We start from the raw sequence: 14,709 nt of genomic DNA, 5'->3' as shown, positions 1-14,709 counted from the left end.
CACTATCTCTCCCTATTTCACTGCCATCTAACCCAGAGGACAAAAATATAGCTTATTGTGGCTACTGGCTACTCCGTCTTCCTCATGACTCATGATATTTTACTTCACCATAAAGTAATTGGTGTAATATCAAATGATATTTTTCACACAAGTTACAAGAAGTTCATTGCTAAGAGCCGGGGTTAGGACCCACGACGATTGGTTTAAAATTTAAACTTTATATATAATCTGTTACCTAGTAATTATACTAAATCTGTTTTCTTTTTGACATTTAGTGGTATATGTATTGCTGTATGTTTATTGTCAAGTTTTTTTTAATTCTGGACAATTGTCATATATTCGTTTTCATGATAGATCTACACCAACGCAACTGCATGTCATGTTCTTGCGGTTTATTTTTATAACGCCAAGATCGAAATTTGACTGTTAACTCCATCTTGCGTCGAGTAGGGGAATCAAAAAACTATAGAAAATAGAAATGCAGTTTACTCTATGCCATAGAATCCCCTTTTAAATGTCATAAATCCAAACATGGCAGCCATACCAATAGACAACCAAGTCTAGCGATGAAATGATTTGTTTACATGAGATTCACTGACAGGTGACACACTTTACCTATTCGACAACCCATGATTGTTCAGATTCAAATGAACTTCAACATGCGACGTCAAAAGTGGCATGTCGAATAAGGCCCCTGATAGCCATGCTCTATTATCAACAGATGTCAGAATAGCTTTTTCTCAAAAGCAAGCCGTTGTTGCTGCTTTCCTTGACATATCCTCTGCCTATGACAATGTTCTTCTCCCGGTACTCTGCAGGAAACTGCGTTCCATGAGAATTCCGGAGAAAGTTGTTCTTTTCATTAATAATCTCTTATCAGGCAGGAAAATTTCATTAAGAGTAATTAACATGCATGATAATTCAAAACTTGTTTGGAGAGGTCTTCCACAGGGCTCGGTTTTAAGTCCATTACTTTACAGTATATATACCTCTGACTTAGATCAGTCCATCAATCAGCATTGCAATATCCTCCAGTATGCGGATGACATTGCAATATATTCGGCTCATAGGAACGTCGTTGATGCGACCCATTACATAAACAATTCTCTCGCCTCTCTGGGTCTTTGGCTAGAGGCCCATGGTTTAGACTTGTCTCCTTCTAAGAGCTCAGCTCTAGTCTTTTTCAGAGGCCGAAATTGCCCTCCTATTAATGTGTTTTTTCGTTCTCAAATCATCCCGGTCCATAGTAATGTAAAATTTCTAGGTGTTATCTTTGATTCCAAATTATCATGGATCGAACATATTAAAAGTTCAATTGGAAAGTGTGAAAAAATTTTAAATATAATCCGGGCCCTATCTGGCTCCTGGTGGGGAGCCCACCCATATTCTCAGAAATTATTATATAACGCCTTAGTCAGGTCTCTTCTCGATTTCGGTTCTATTATAATTGAGCCGTGTCGCAAAAAAGATCTTAAGAAACTAGATAGGATCCAATCTAAAGCCCTCAGAATAGTTACCGGTGCCATGAGATCTTCCCCCATTAGAGCGCTTCAAGTAGAATGCGCTGATCCCCCCTTAAAGATTCGTCGTCAGTATCTAGCTGATAGATATTTATTCCGTGTTGCTCAATTAGAAAACCACCCTATCTTCCCAAAGCTTCAAATATTACAATCCCATGTTGATGTGAATCGGTTATGGCTGAGAAGACCAAAACCAAATCTTGTTACCAGTCTAGTTAGATTAAATAATATTGAGGTTCCCTTAACTAAATTCTCTAAGATCCCCATTTATACAGTTCCTTTCGAGGCCCTCACGTTCCAGCAGAAATCAGTGAACATTGGCGTCAACCGTAGTTCGACTGACGTCAATGACAGATTCCTGTCTTCAGTAAGAACTAAGTGGCAGGAATGGGATTTACTCTTCTCGGATGCTTCAAAATCTAACAATAGTTTAGTTGGATGTGCCTTCATTCATGATAATTTGATGACAACCCGCAAATTTCAACTTCCCTCAGTTTGCTCTATCTTCACCGGAGAATGCGTAGCCATTTTGAAAGCAGTTAAATATATAATAGAACTCAAGGTGCCCAAATCGGTAATCTTTTCTGATAGTTTAAGCTCGATCCAGGCCATTACCTGTAATTCTATCAAAAATTGCTCAAAAGCCCCTATAATTTGCCTAATTAAAGAAGCTCTTTTTTCTTGCCACTTGTTAAATTTAGAAGTACAGTTATCATGGATTCCAAGCCACAAAGGAATCCACGGTAACGAAAAAGCAGATGAAGCTGCCAAAGAGGCGGCTACAAATGGTAGTAGGTCCTTTTTTAAATGCTTCAGTAAGGACTTGGACGTAGTTTCGTCATCAAAGCTACTTTCTGTTTGGTCGGATCTTTGGGTTTCTAATAACAAATTACAATTCTTTCAAATTCAAAAAAATATTTATCGTAAACCTTGGTTTTATAAACATAGGTTCAAAAAAAAAGTAACAAGTGTTCTGATTCGCCTTAGAATGGGTCATGTGTGCTCTCCGGAGTTTCTATTTAGAATTAATGTAAAAGGTAGCCCGGAATGCCAATGTGGGTATGGTGTAGGTACAATTGAACATATATTTTTCGAATGTCCGTTGAACCGTCTTTCTTTATACGATCTCTTGATAAAATTCAAAGTCTGCCTCCCCTGTAATGTCAAATCTCTTCTGGCTAGTTCTGAACCCAATGTATTAAAACTGTTGGCATATTTTATTGATAAAAATAATATAAGTCTATAAATATTTCTTATGTATGTTCAGCTATATATGTGTTTATTGCTAATGTTATATTATTAAAACTATTTTTATAAGTGTATAATTCTCTAAATTCAAAATTCTGGGCTAAATCATATTAGGTGCACTCCTCAGTTTGTCCTTATATTATAACTAAACTTGACATTGGCAAAGTGCCCTGGCAGCAAAAGCCATTCTAACAAAAAAAAAAAAAAAAAAAAACTACTCCATCTTTACTCTTTGCATACAGCATACTTCAACTACGATTTTAGAAAATTCTAAAAATTTTTTTTAACCATAACTTTAAAAGATTTGAAGAATTCATTAGGCCCGTAGGCCGGCATTTGTACATAGTGTTATGGAAATAGAAATAAATGAATGTCTCGATAGTACACATACATATAAGTACACTGGTTGTAACGTTAGTATTTTACCGAAAGACATAGAATACAGTAAGTTTTATAAGGATTACATTTATAACAATTGGCCGTGTATAATAAGAAATATTAGTTCTAACTGGGAATGTTCTACCACATGGGTCAAAGACGACACAATAAATTATGACCATTTCATAGACAAATACAGAAGTCTTAATGCTCCAGTAGCAGATTGCGGCACTATCGCTTATAATGCGCAAACTAAAAACGACCTCAATGTCAGTGATTATATGATGTACTTAAAAACCAATGAAAGGGAAAAGCTCCTGTACTTGAAAGATTGGCATTTAAGGAGACTCCGTCCTGATGACAACTTCTATGAAGTGCCAGTAATCTTTGGCTCAGATTGGCTCAATGAGTATGCGATTGATCACCAAGAAGATGATTTTATGTTTGTTTACATAGGACCTAGCGGTTCATGGTATGTACTGTATTTGTATATAACTTATTAAAATAAATAAATATTACTCTAAATACAATAAATATATTTTGTTTCTTTTACAGGACACCTTTACATGCAGATGTTTATAGTTCTTTTAGCTGGTCAGTAAATGTTGTTGGTAGAAAAAAATGGATTTTATTTCCTCCCGGAGAGGAAGTGAAACTTAAAGATCCTTTAGGAAATTTGCCTCTTATGTTTGATGATATGAAATTTGAAAATGTAGCACATTTCAAAGTAATACAAGAAAAAGGTGATGCTATTTTTGTGCCTTCAGGATGGCATCATCAGGTTTCCAACGAGCTTGATACTATATCCATCAACCAGAACTGGATTAATGCTTGCAACATTGAAGAAGTTTGGAAAGCTTTGGAAAAATGTTTGTTAAGTGTGGAAGATGAGATAAAAGAGTTCCAAAGCACTCCGGAGTTTGTGAGCCAATGTCAGCTAATCTTAAAATCAATGTTTGGTATGGATTTTGAATATTTCATTAACTTCATCTGTTATTTTGCTAAAAAGAGGCTTAGGGAACTAGAAGGAAACAGTTGCATTGTATTTAATAAATATTTGTTAGGGAAAAACCATATTATGTTTGACTTGAAAAAGTTACTAAAAATAATAGATTTATTTAATAACCACCTCTTGATTGTAAATAATTCATTAAATATAGATTATAAATATGACATCCAAACCATTAAACAACAAATAATGAACAAAATTCAGTAAACAATTATAGTTTTGATTTCTCTGCAGCATATACAACACCCTTATTTATGAAATCTTCTATTTCATTTTTGTTATAACCCAAATCCTTTAAAATTTGTATTGTATGTTGTCCGGGTACAGGCATGATGTGGTGTCCAGTGGAAACCCCTGGTGTCACTGATAGCCGTGGGGCTGGTTCTGGCACTAAGAGATTTTCTGAGTCTCTGTAGAAAGACTTTCTACATGTGTGTAATTTGTGCTTATCAGCAGAGTCCATGTCTACAACTGGTGTGACACAAGCATCAGCTCTATCAAATAATTGACACCATTCTTCTTGTGTTTTGGTCAAAAACTTTTCAGCAAATGCTTTCCTGCAGTGTTCCACATCACTTCCCTGTGGGTAGTCTTCTTCAGACAACTGCAGTACATTCAGAAAGTTAACATAAAATTGTGGTTCTAATGCTCCAACTGCCATGAATTTATCATCTTTGGTTCTGTAAGTTCCATAAAATGGAAGACCCCCATCTAGGGCATTTGTTCCCGGTGGTCCTGACCACAGTGGTAACTTTCTGGATTTGTATATCCATGTTGCTAAGTATGCTGCTCCTTCTGTCATGCTGGAATCAATTATTTGACCTTTACCTGATTTAGTTCTTTCAAAAAGAGCTAAAAGAATTCCAAGAGCACACATAAAACTGCCACCAGCAAAATCTGCCAGTAAGTTAACTGGTGGATGTAGGTCTCCTTTTCTTGCCAGTGCAGATAAAACACCTGACATGGCGACATAATTAATATCATGTCCAGCTTTGGTCTCATATGCTCCATTTTGTCCATAGCCTGTCAATCTTGCATAAACAAGACCTGAATTTTCTTTAAGGAGCAAATCAGGACCTAGACCTAATTTCTCCATTACCCCAGGTCTAAATGTGTCTAATAAAACATCTGATGATGCACATAATTTCCTGATGATTTGTACTCCTTCCTTAGACTTTAAATCAACAGACAACATCCTTTTACCATTTGATAAAACATCAAATGGTGATGGTTCCATCTGCAAAAAGAATGATAATAGTTTATCATAAAATAGGTAATACTTTATAACCAGTCACATACAAGTACCATTGTAATATAATTCATATAGTAAACATAATTAAGATAAAGAAATAAGAAACTCGCCTTTTGAATCACAGTGACTGTAGCTCCAAAGTCTGCTAATATGGTTCCACAAAGGGGGCCAGGGGCAAGTCCCAACATTTCTACGACTTTTATGCCACGCAGTGCCATATTTTATGACTTAACTGCAAAAATATTAGGAAGCTCTTATTTTACTGATTAAAGCAATTACGAATCCAAAGTGATAATAAAGTAACTTTTGCATTAAAAAAAAGTCAGTTTGTACATACTGAAAATGTTGATTTTGGCTCTGTAACAATAACAAGAAGTATTGGCCTTTAAACAATACGGTTTGAATGTTTAGTAATATATTCACGTTCAAAGTCCAGACTAGACTACACATAAAATAATGTTCTGTAAATCGAAATGGCAAACTTTCTCAGACATAGAACAAACTTTTATAAAGTGTCAAATGTCAATAATGTCAAAGGTCAATCTAAAGGGCTCAATAGATCTTGCAACAAATTACAAATCCGCATGCATGCGCTGGTGCAGCTGGGTTGGTTATAGCATAGATATAGTTTGTCAAAGGATTATCTCATTTCAAACATAGACAGAGAGAATCCTACTATCTTTGTCTTACACTAGTACTAGCACCCAAAACAAAAGGACGAGTATAGTTTTTTTGTTCTTAGTTACTGACAATTTGGTTTGACCAACTATATTATAATATTTCCAAGTCCATTCCAGTAGTACTATTATTTATTCTGTGCTTGTTTAAGCGTTTTTAACTTGTGTCTCAAACCATCCTGATCCGTTGCTGTTTTATTTTTTTATCTGTTACTTTCATTTATCTTTGTACCTACAAAGACGAAGCGAAGCGGATTCTACTTGTTGTTCATATAGTATTCTCAGAATATTTGTGGAATTAAACACTGGAGAGTGATTCAGGGTATTGAAATAACTAGAAACCGACAAGATGTCGGTAGCTTTTGCGCCAAGAGGCAATCGGCCTCCGCTTAGTCCTGCTCAAATCCAAAAAATGTTGGACGAGAATGCTCATTTAATACAAACTATACAAGAGTACCAAGCGAAAGGCCAACTAATGGAATGTCATCAATACCAGCAAGTTTTACATCGAAATCTTGTGTATTTGGCATCAGTAGCTGATGCTAATCAAAATATTCAGGCCCTTTTGCCGGTGAGTACTTTTTCTACCTAACAAAGTGATCCCCATTATCTATTGAAGATACTAAATGGGCTTTTATTCAGAACAGCAAGAAGGTTAGCTGATCATTGGCGTCATTCTACTAATGATTTACTTTTATACCAAATTTTTATCAGCATACGCATATGAAGCCTCCATATAAGCCACTTGCAAGTTACTAATGTAGAACATAAAGCCATTTAACTGTTAAATTTATTTGCTCATCTCATGCCATTGGTACATCCACATGCATATAAGCATTTAAAAAGATAGGTAGGCTGTAGGGGTAATAATTTGATCACAATTTTTTTTCTTTTGCCTTGTCCATTCTATTTGATTATTGCTATTGCTTCCTTATTGTCATAAACAGGAAGAAATATTAAATCATATAAATGTAGTCATCTTGACTCATCAGATATAGCAATGATTTATAGATATTTTATACCTATCCTTTCAGTAAATACAATAACTATATACTTTCAGCCTCCTCATCAATTGGCAGCAGGCAATGTGCCACCTCAGGGCCCTCCTCAAGGCCCTCCTTCAAGTGGAGCAGAGTCCCCCGGCCCATCCCAGCAACCATACAGACCACCAACTGGTGTGTCAACAACACCAACTAGACCGACCCAGTCTTATGGGCAGAGACCATATCCTCAGAATCAATATCAAGGCCAATACCAAGGTGCACCTGGTTATCCTCCGCAAGGTGGTTATGGGCCCCCCAGTCAGGGATACGGACCTCCTAATCCTGCTCAGCAACCTCAGGGCTATCCTCCTAACTCAACTTATGGACCTCCTATTACTACAACTCCTAGTAACTATCCACCTTCCACTCACCCTGGAGGTGGCTATCCACCATCTACAGTACAGCAGCCTTATGCTCCTCCACCAGGTAGTCCCGCTGTGGCTGGTTCCCCATACCCAGTGCGTGGGCCCGCCCAACCTGGGTACACCGGGAACTCTGCTTACCCACCACCACAGTCTGGTCCAAATTATGGAGGTCCCAATGTGGGAGTAAGCACTTATAATTCAACTCCATCCCAACCCCAACCTTACCAGTCTCAGCCATTCCCTAACACAACTCCCACTTCCGCTTACAGCACAACCCCCACTTCACAACCTAACAGATCTCCTCAGCCGCCTCCCAGTGGTTACACAGCTCAAAACCCACCCAGCTCAGGGTACGGTTCTCCTTCCGCTCAATCTCCTACCTATAATTCTAGTTCTCACGGAAATAATGTGCCACCTTCCACCGTCGCGTCAGGGGGCGGTCCTCCCCCTCCGAGCGGTCCTCCCGGACAGCAGTACCCGCCTCCCGGTCAACCATCTCCTTACCCACCGGCTACGCAACCTCCGTATTCCAATCCTTCGTCGCAACCCGGCAGTCCCGCTCCGTCGGTGTCGACGGCGCCTCCCGCGCAAGGCTCGTACCCCCAGAACCCGCAGAGCTACCCCCCGGCGGGCGGCGCGTACCCGCCGCACGCGTACCAGCAGGGCTACCCGCCCGCGCAGTACCCGCCGTCCCCGTACCCGCCCTACGCCCGCGCGCCGGCCCCGGGCGCGCCGCCGCCCGGCGCCCCGCAACCGTATCCCGGTTACGGTTTTCAACCGCCCACCCAACAGTAGTTGTGTTGTGAATAAGTAGTATAAGTTTTGTGAATCAATTTATATAGATATTTGTTTTAATCGAATGAAATTATTGATAATTATGAGTTTTCCAATGAAATCTTGACATTGAATAAAATGAAATTTGTATATCTGAGTTTTATTTCTATTTTTAATTCCATTATCTAATCGGCGATCGTAAAGCCAGCCAGGGATACACTAGGGCCTAGGGGACAAATGTCCCGCGACTTCAGGTGAAGTAGCGCAACGTTGCCGGACTTCTCTCGACATATATGTGTGGCAACAGCGCACGACATGTATGCGAAGCCGATGGTCCTGGGTTCGAATCCCGGTAAGGGCATTTATTTGCGTGATGAACACTAATATTTGTTCCGGAGTTATGGGTGTTTTCTATGTATATCGTCGCCTAGCACCCATAGTAGGTACAAGCTTTGCTTAGTTTGGGGCTAGGTTGATCTGTGTAACATGTCCCCCAATATTTATTTATTTGTGTCGCCAGCGACGTCGGGTGAAGTGGCGCGACGGTGCGGGACTTCGCTCGACATGTCTGAGAACCACGTTCGACGTGCTGCCTCCCCTCCCTGCTGTACATACGTAGGAATTCACAAGTGCGACAGAGAGGCAACACGTCGAACGTGGTTCACGCGCGGTGGGCCCTCGCAACAGCGCGCGCGACACACATCGCCACGTGTGTGTGTCATAAATTGCGCGATGTCGCCAGTATGTCAGTATCGCAAAGTCGCACGACTGCGTTTGATGTCGCTACCGACTTAAGTTGCCAACTCGCCAGACATATATCTCCTAAATGGACAAATAGTGGCCTTCTCTACTCTAACAACACTTCAGGCTCAAAAAGTACCTATATCAATACAATGATAAAATGCCGAAGGTTTCATTTTTAAACAAAAATTATACCTACTTTGAGAACTCGCATTAAACGGGGTCGGTCGGTCGAAGTATTTTATCAGCAGCAGACATCGAAGCGGCCGAGGGCCGAGGTGCTCAAAAATATCTGATCACGCACTCTAACGACTTGACAATGGCGTGTTCAGCCGCCCGATGGTAAGCAGTCACCGTAGCTTATGGACGCCTGAAACTCCAGAGGTTGCAGACCCTTTAAAAACGTGTACGCTCCTTTTTTGAAAACCCCATACTGTGGGCAGACCCTCGGGAAAACCTCGGCAGGGAGCTCATTCTTTTTTCTATACGACTGCCGACAAAACTTCTTTTAGCTTTTACAGGCGGACTAGATACAGTCCGCATCAAATAGATAATGACGGCCAAAGCAGCCAAATAAAAACCGGTACACATCCTTATTCTAACAGGTGTGTTACGATGACGATACATTTGGCCGTCAATATCTGTTTAATACACGAGCACGTACATCGGCGATATGCGAAATCTTTATCTTAGGCCGTTATATTACAAGAGATTTTTAAGACAAACATAATCAAATACTACAATTTTAATTCGTCTAAACAATAAATGCTTATTCACTAGTCCTCTTCAAAAGTAATCGTGGGTTCATCAAACGGATGGATCGATTCATCATAGTATTCTAGTGGAAGATCGTCGGTCGGTAGATGTGTGGGGAACGGCGGCGGGGTCTTGTGTTTTCGGAGAGGCAGGACCGTGTCGAACACGTAGCACATGGCACCCGTCTCACCGGGAATACCCACTCCCAGCATCCAGAGAACATTTTGTTTCGTGTTGATGCGAAGGATTTTCACACCCCGTAGAATTCTCCAACTAAAATAAATATTGTAATTTTGAAGAGAAATATAAGAAGTATTCGAGAAATAATATGAATAATACCATTTGGAACGTTGATAGCTGTTAAAAAGTGTAGTATTGTTAGGGTTATAATAGGATAGATGTCGCTACGCTCTTTCCTAGGGCGTAACGTCAACGAAAGCATGCTGACGTTACCTAGCTAGTATACGTATACGGGGCTATACTTCGTTTTTTTAGCATTAGAAATTTGGTAAACAACCTTGATGTGTTTTAATTGAAAAACACATTTTAAAAATAAGTTACGGTAAATATGTAACAATTATGAATCTAATACGATCTTTTATAGTCTTCTGCTTTCATAAGTAATAGTTATTGATTTTTAAAAAGTGTTTTTCAATTAAAAGACATGTCAAAATCGCTTACCTTCTTTCAAGTTCTTTCTAATGCTAAAAAAAACGAACTATAGTTCCCTGCTCTCTTACACCTCACCTCTCTATAAATATACCAATTTGACCCAAACATGCCTACAAAAGGTCTGGACTAAGGCCGCGGCCTGGACGCACGCGAGCGGCAGACCAAGGCCATTCGTACATTGCGTTGCGCTCGATCAAATTTATGAACGGCTTTGAGCGGCCGCTCGTTGCCCCAATTGTCGCGTGCGTCCAGGCCGTCCAGTCTGCTGCGGCCTTAAGTAATTAGCAATTAACGATTAGACATTAACAACATTCAATTTTATAATGAGTGGTACCTGTTGCCCATGTGTCCCGGCATCTTGGTTCCTGGCCATACTCTCGCTTTTTCTCCACCAGCACCAATGTTTCCAGGTCTTCTGTGGGTCTTCGTAACACCGTGTGATGCAGGCATGCCTTTGAATCCCCAACGCTTCATAACACCTTGGAAACCTCTATCAATACTGGAAAATGAAAAATTTGATAATACACATGGACTATCTGTTATTATTATACCTACACAGAATACAACTTTATTGACTGATAGCAATGAATGAGATTTTTAATTTTAATGAATGACAAATAGGTAAGTAGTACTTTGATTAAAAATTCGAGATCGCAAAAAATTTTGAGTGCGGGACTTGAAACTTTGCATATGGGCATATTATTAAAATACAAGAAAAGTTTCAGCGTTTTTAAAAATTCATCTCCTAACAGGGTTAAATATGGGTTGAAAGATGGAATCCATTACAAATTCTTTGAAACTTCTTATAAAACGCGTAACATAAAATAACAAAATTACATTAATTGAACATTATTAAAAATTCAACCCCTAAGGCGGTTAAAAAGGGGATGAAAATTTGTCTTGGAGTTCAAATTTTATTGTAAGCTAGGAACTTGAAACTTCGTAAAAAGGTATTATAATAAAAGAGAAGAAAACTAATTTCAGCGTTTTTGAAAATTCATCCCCCAAGGTGGTGAAAAAGGGGTTGAAAGTTTGCATGCACATCAAATATTTTTTCGAGTGCTGGACTTGAATCTTTTTATAAGGGCATATTATAAGAATACAAGAAAAGTAATTTCGGCATTTTTGAAAATTCATTCCTCAAACTGGTAAAAAAGGGGCTGAAAATTTGTATGGAGGTCAAACATTTATTTGGGTGCGGGACTTGAATCGTTATATAAAGGCATATTATTAGAATACAAAAAAATTAATTTCTGCTTTTTTAAAAATTCATCCCCTAAAAGGTTTAAGAAGGGGTTGAAAGTTGGTAGAGAGTTCAAATTTTATTTAAAGCTAATAGGAACTTCAAACTTCGTAAATAGGTAGTTAGTTAGTAGGTTTTACTAAATAGTGGACTTGAAAATATGCTGGGGGTTGAGAGGGATTATATCGAGAACAATTTTATTCAGTTAGGGGCTTGAAACTTCGTAGCCAGGTTGTGTATAATAATTAACAAATGATTAACAGTCCCTACTGCTATCTTTTGCTGCATAATGTTCTAAGCTAATGTAGAATATACAACCACCAATATACAAATCCACGGGTACAAAGTCGCGGGCAACAGCTAGTTTAATCATAATCACAAATACGAGAGTAAGTTTCAAAACAAATGTGTTGGTTTATATTGGTGGAAATTGTTAAACTAAGAAAAACCTTGTCTTCTTTCACAAAAGCTGAAACTTGCAATACAAGTATTTTTTCGTCCTCTTATCAAAAAGAAACTTGTTTATTGTACAATTTACAAGCTACCTTGAAACATGGCCAAAGGAAAAATATAATGTATAAGTGCAAGGCAACAGATACCAGGGCAACACCTACGTTTTAGCCCTAACATCCACATAATCACCAACTCTGAAGTGGGTTGCCGTCAACGGGGTTCCAGTCGGAAGAGCAGCATGTGGAGAAACCATGAATCTACATAGGAGCCGTTTGGGCAGCATGCCAACACTGTCAAACAGGCCACAGTATTCTTTGGTGACTGTTGTGGGATCAACGGTCTCTGAACCGATCAGTAGACTACCTAGTCTACGTTTCTCTTTCCAAACTGGTTTTTTTGTGACCATGGGTTTAAATTCTTCTGGTGGTATATATTTGATCACATGGTTATCCACAACCTGTAACAAAAATGGGTAGGTGTTATTAGTATTGTGTTTTTTTTCTCTGTTTTTATGCTAATGAAAAATATAATATCATAATAAAAAATCCACTTGGAAAGAATAAATGTTTATAATAATATTTAATAATTACAAAAATTATGTGTTGTTTACTTTTGGATAACCCCAAACAAATTTTCCAGTTACCTGTACAAGAGTAGTTTGCAGTTTCTTGCCATCCTTTGTCCAGAGAGGGTAGTTGCCAATTTTGCGTGCAATAAGTCCTGCACGCCTGGTGTACGGGTCCCAAGGAGCAGTAGGCACAAGCTCACTATTCAACAGGGGTGACTCTAACGCTGCTTGAGCTTGTACTTTATCCTGGCGAATTTCTTCAAGGAACTGTTTATTTTCTTGCGTAAGCATATCTTCACTCATCTGTAAGTAATCGTAATTTGGTAATTATTTTATTCTCAAAAGCTTGTTTGAAAGGATGTTTTATAACAACAATAAAATTATAGAAAAGCCTAGAATTGTGATAGGCAGGCAAGTCTCGACTGGCTATCACAGCAGAGGCATTTCAGAATAGCTTGTTTCATGAAGAAGACACATAATTATACTCTCCTCTCTCTTATTCTTATTCGTCTAGCACCCACAGTACAAGCTTGCTTAGTTTGGGGCTAGGATGATCTATGCAAGATGTCCCTTAATATTTTTATATTTAATTTATTTAAGAAGATTAACACTTGTTATTGCAGTTTTATCCCATCCTCATTTGTATTAACACATTTTTGATCTTTTAGTATGATTTGTTGACAAATATATGGTTGCAGTATAAAATAGAAGACCTTCATAATTATGCTTACCACTCTTTCCTTGGCCGTATACCAGTAAGGAGGGCGGTATCTCGGAGGTTTGTAGTTACCAATTTGGCGGTGTGCAACATAGCTTATTCTGAAAAATAATTTGCATTTATGGACATACAGCTGTCGTTAAATTTACGTCGTACGTTAAATTTATAATCATTTTTTATTTAAGTACTTACTTTAGTTTGCTCAGGGTACTACACAGAAGTTTAAGATTGGAATTGGCCATATTTCAATTTAATATTCGTACGTCTTAAATAATTATTTGGTAGTTTTGTAATAATATTAAGGACAATTCTTGTTATAGGCCCTTCATAATCCTAGTCAAATTAAAGTTTTATTTTAGTATTTTTAGTTCTTCTTAGACGTAAACGCTAATAAAATAGGTTATGTCGATATCATAGATTGACACTAATGACAGATTTGACAGAAAACTTTAGAGAGTGGTTCCAAAACGTACTGTGAACTTCGAGGCTGCATTTTCTAAAATAGTTGAACAGGGTGCAAGTAACATGCGCTTGTGGGTACTTGCGCAAGTTATATGCATCGTTTAATGTTATTATTGTCACCTACCGATTTCGTTGTGCCCAGATCACTGTCGTAGGTTACATACGAAGGTGACAACATGCTCAACTTTCATTAGCCAGACTCTAGCGCTATAGGAGCCGTTAAACGCGCAAGTAACCCGCGTAAGCTTTACTTTACCAAGTTTATCGCCAACATCTTCAAGTGTTCTTTCTTACATTGATAATCATGTCGTATCGCTCTTAATTTTTTAGAACGAAGTTCGGTATGCCATTTGACTACAACGAACATGGAAAATTCAAGTTACTTTATCTGCCTCGATATCGCACTTACTTTATTCGAGTGATAATAGTTATATATATAGTGCGTCAAGCAAATCTTGTCAGTAGCAATGTACTGCAAATTAAAGTAGGGTAACACCATGTAACACTCAAAGAGCAGAATTGCGCTAAGAAAAGCAGCAATGTACATCGAAAACGTGTTTATTTTGCCGCCCTTCATACGTCAGTTCGAGTGAATTATCATAACCTCAAATTTTTGTAATGTTTACCGTCAATGTACATTGTAGGCACCTTAGCTTTGCTTGAGGTCATGCATAATCTTCGTATTTAATGGTGACAGCAGAAATAGTGAAGTTACATGCGCTGTGTGCAAGTATCATAAATCTGAACAAGTTTGATTATGATCTCGGTGCATGTGGAACATATGTGGAACCACTGTGTGGAACATACCCCTCGTAATGTCAAACAAAAGT

The 14,709-nt window shown here is 38.5% G+C and overlaps 4 protein-coding genes across 5 annotated transcripts; 2 read left to right on the top strand and 2 right to left on the bottom strand.

Annotated features, from left to right (window-relative positions):
• Positions 1 to 3,099: 3,099 nt before the first annotated feature.
• On the top strand, positions 3,100 to 4,366 carry LOC134647890 (2-oxoglutarate and iron-dependent oxygenase JMJD4 homolog). Its single transcript, XM_063502252.1, has 2 exons — positions 3,100 to 3,618; positions 3,702 to 4,366. The coding sequence occupies exons 1-2, from the start codon at positions 3,119 to 3,121 to the stop codon at positions 4,360 to 4,362; spliced, it is 1,161 nt and encodes a 386-aa protein (XP_063358322.1). The 5' UTR covers positions 3,100 to 3,118; the 3' UTR covers positions 4,363 to 4,366.
• Positions 4,187 to 5,845, bottom strand: LOC134647891 (alpha-methylacyl-CoA racemase). Of its 2 annotated transcripts, XM_063502253.1 has the most exons (3): positions 5,745 to 5,845; positions 5,518 to 5,634; positions 4,187 to 5,392 (listed from the first exon to the last, which is right to left on the bottom strand). In XM_063502253.1, exons 2-3 carry the CDS (start codon positions 5,623 to 5,625, stop codon positions 4,367 to 4,369), a joined length of 1,134 nt encoding a protein of 377 aa, XP_063358323.1. In that variant the 5' UTR covers positions 5,626 to 5,634; positions 5,745 to 5,845; the 3' UTR covers positions 4,187 to 4,366. The 2 variants fall into 2 exon arrangements, with proteins under 2 accessions (XP_063358323.1, XP_063358324.1); XM_063502254.1 differs by lacking the exon at positions 5,745 to 5,845 and having other exon boundaries at positions 5,518 to 5,670.
• A 467-nt stretch (positions 5,846 to 6,312) lies between these two features.
• On the top strand, positions 6,313 to 8,310 carry LOC134647889 (basic proline-rich protein-like). Its single transcript, XM_063502251.1, has 2 exons — positions 6,313 to 6,655; positions 7,145 to 8,310. The coding sequence occupies exons 1-2, from the start codon at positions 6,434 to 6,436 to the stop codon at positions 8,285 to 8,287; spliced, it is 1,365 nt and encodes a 454-aa protein (XP_063358321.1). The 5' UTR covers positions 6,313 to 6,433; the 3' UTR covers positions 8,288 to 8,310.
• A 1,427-nt stretch (positions 8,311 to 9,737) lies between these two features.
• Positions 9,738 to 13,786, bottom strand: LOC134647888 (large ribosomal subunit protein uL3m). The gene is made up of 6 exons (XM_063502250.1): positions 13,610 to 13,786; positions 13,431 to 13,518; positions 12,775 to 13,002; positions 12,293 to 12,588; positions 10,770 to 10,934; positions 9,738 to 10,036 (listed from the first exon to the last, which is right to left on the bottom strand). Exons 1-6 carry the CDS (start codon positions 13,657 to 13,659, stop codon positions 9,784 to 9,786), a joined length of 1,080 nt encoding a protein of 359 aa, XP_063358320.1. The 5' UTR covers positions 13,660 to 13,786; the 3' UTR covers positions 9,738 to 9,783.
• Positions 13,787 to 14,709: the final 923 nt, after the last annotated feature.

Source organism: Cydia amplana, chromosome 5 (genome assembly GCF_948474715.1).
Source record: "Cydia amplana chromosome 5, ilCydAmpl1.1, whole genome shotgun sequence".
In the NCBI taxonomy this organism is placed as follows: domain Eukaryota; kingdom Metazoa; phylum Arthropoda; class Insecta; order Lepidoptera; family Tortricidae; genus Cydia; species Cydia amplana.
Note: the sequence above shows the minus strand (reverse complement) of the source record. Positions and strands in the feature narration are given on the sequence as shown.

Coding starts and splice junctions, on each gene's coding strand:
- LOC134647890 (XM_063502252.1), top strand. CDS start 3,119: ATGGAAATAGAAATAAATGAATGTCTCGATAGTACACATACATATAAG. Junction 3,619..3,701: donor ATAGGACCTAGCGGTTCATG/GTATGTACTGTA, acceptor TTTCTTTTACAG/GACACCTTTACATGCAGATG.
- LOC134647891 (XM_063502253.1), bottom strand. CDS start 5,625: ATGGCACTGCGTGGCATAAAAGTCGTAGAAATGTTGGGACTTGCCCCT. Junction 5,393..5,517: donor CAGTCACTGTGATTCAAAAG/GCGAGTTTCTTA, acceptor TTCTTTTTGCAG/ATGGAACCATCACCATTTGA.
- LOC134647889 (XM_063502251.1), top strand. CDS start 6,434: ATGTCGGTAGCTTTTGCGCCAAGAGGCAATCGGCCTCCGCTTAGTCCT. Junction 6,656..7,144: donor ATATTCAGGCCCTTTTGCCG/GTGAGTACTTTT, acceptor ATATACTTTCAG/CCTCCTCATCAATTGGCAGC.
- LOC134647888 (XM_063502250.1), bottom strand. CDS start 13,659: ATGGCCAATTCCAATCTTAAACTTCTGTGTAGTACCCTGAGCAAACTA. Junction 12,589..12,774: donor TGCAAACTACTCTTGTACAG/GTAACTGGAAAA, acceptor TTTTTGTTACAG/GTTGTGGATAACCATGTGAT. Junction 10,935..12,292: donor GTGGATGTTAGGGCTAAAAC/GTAGGTGTTGCC, acceptor TTCATTTTCCAG/TATTGATAGAGGTTTCCAAG.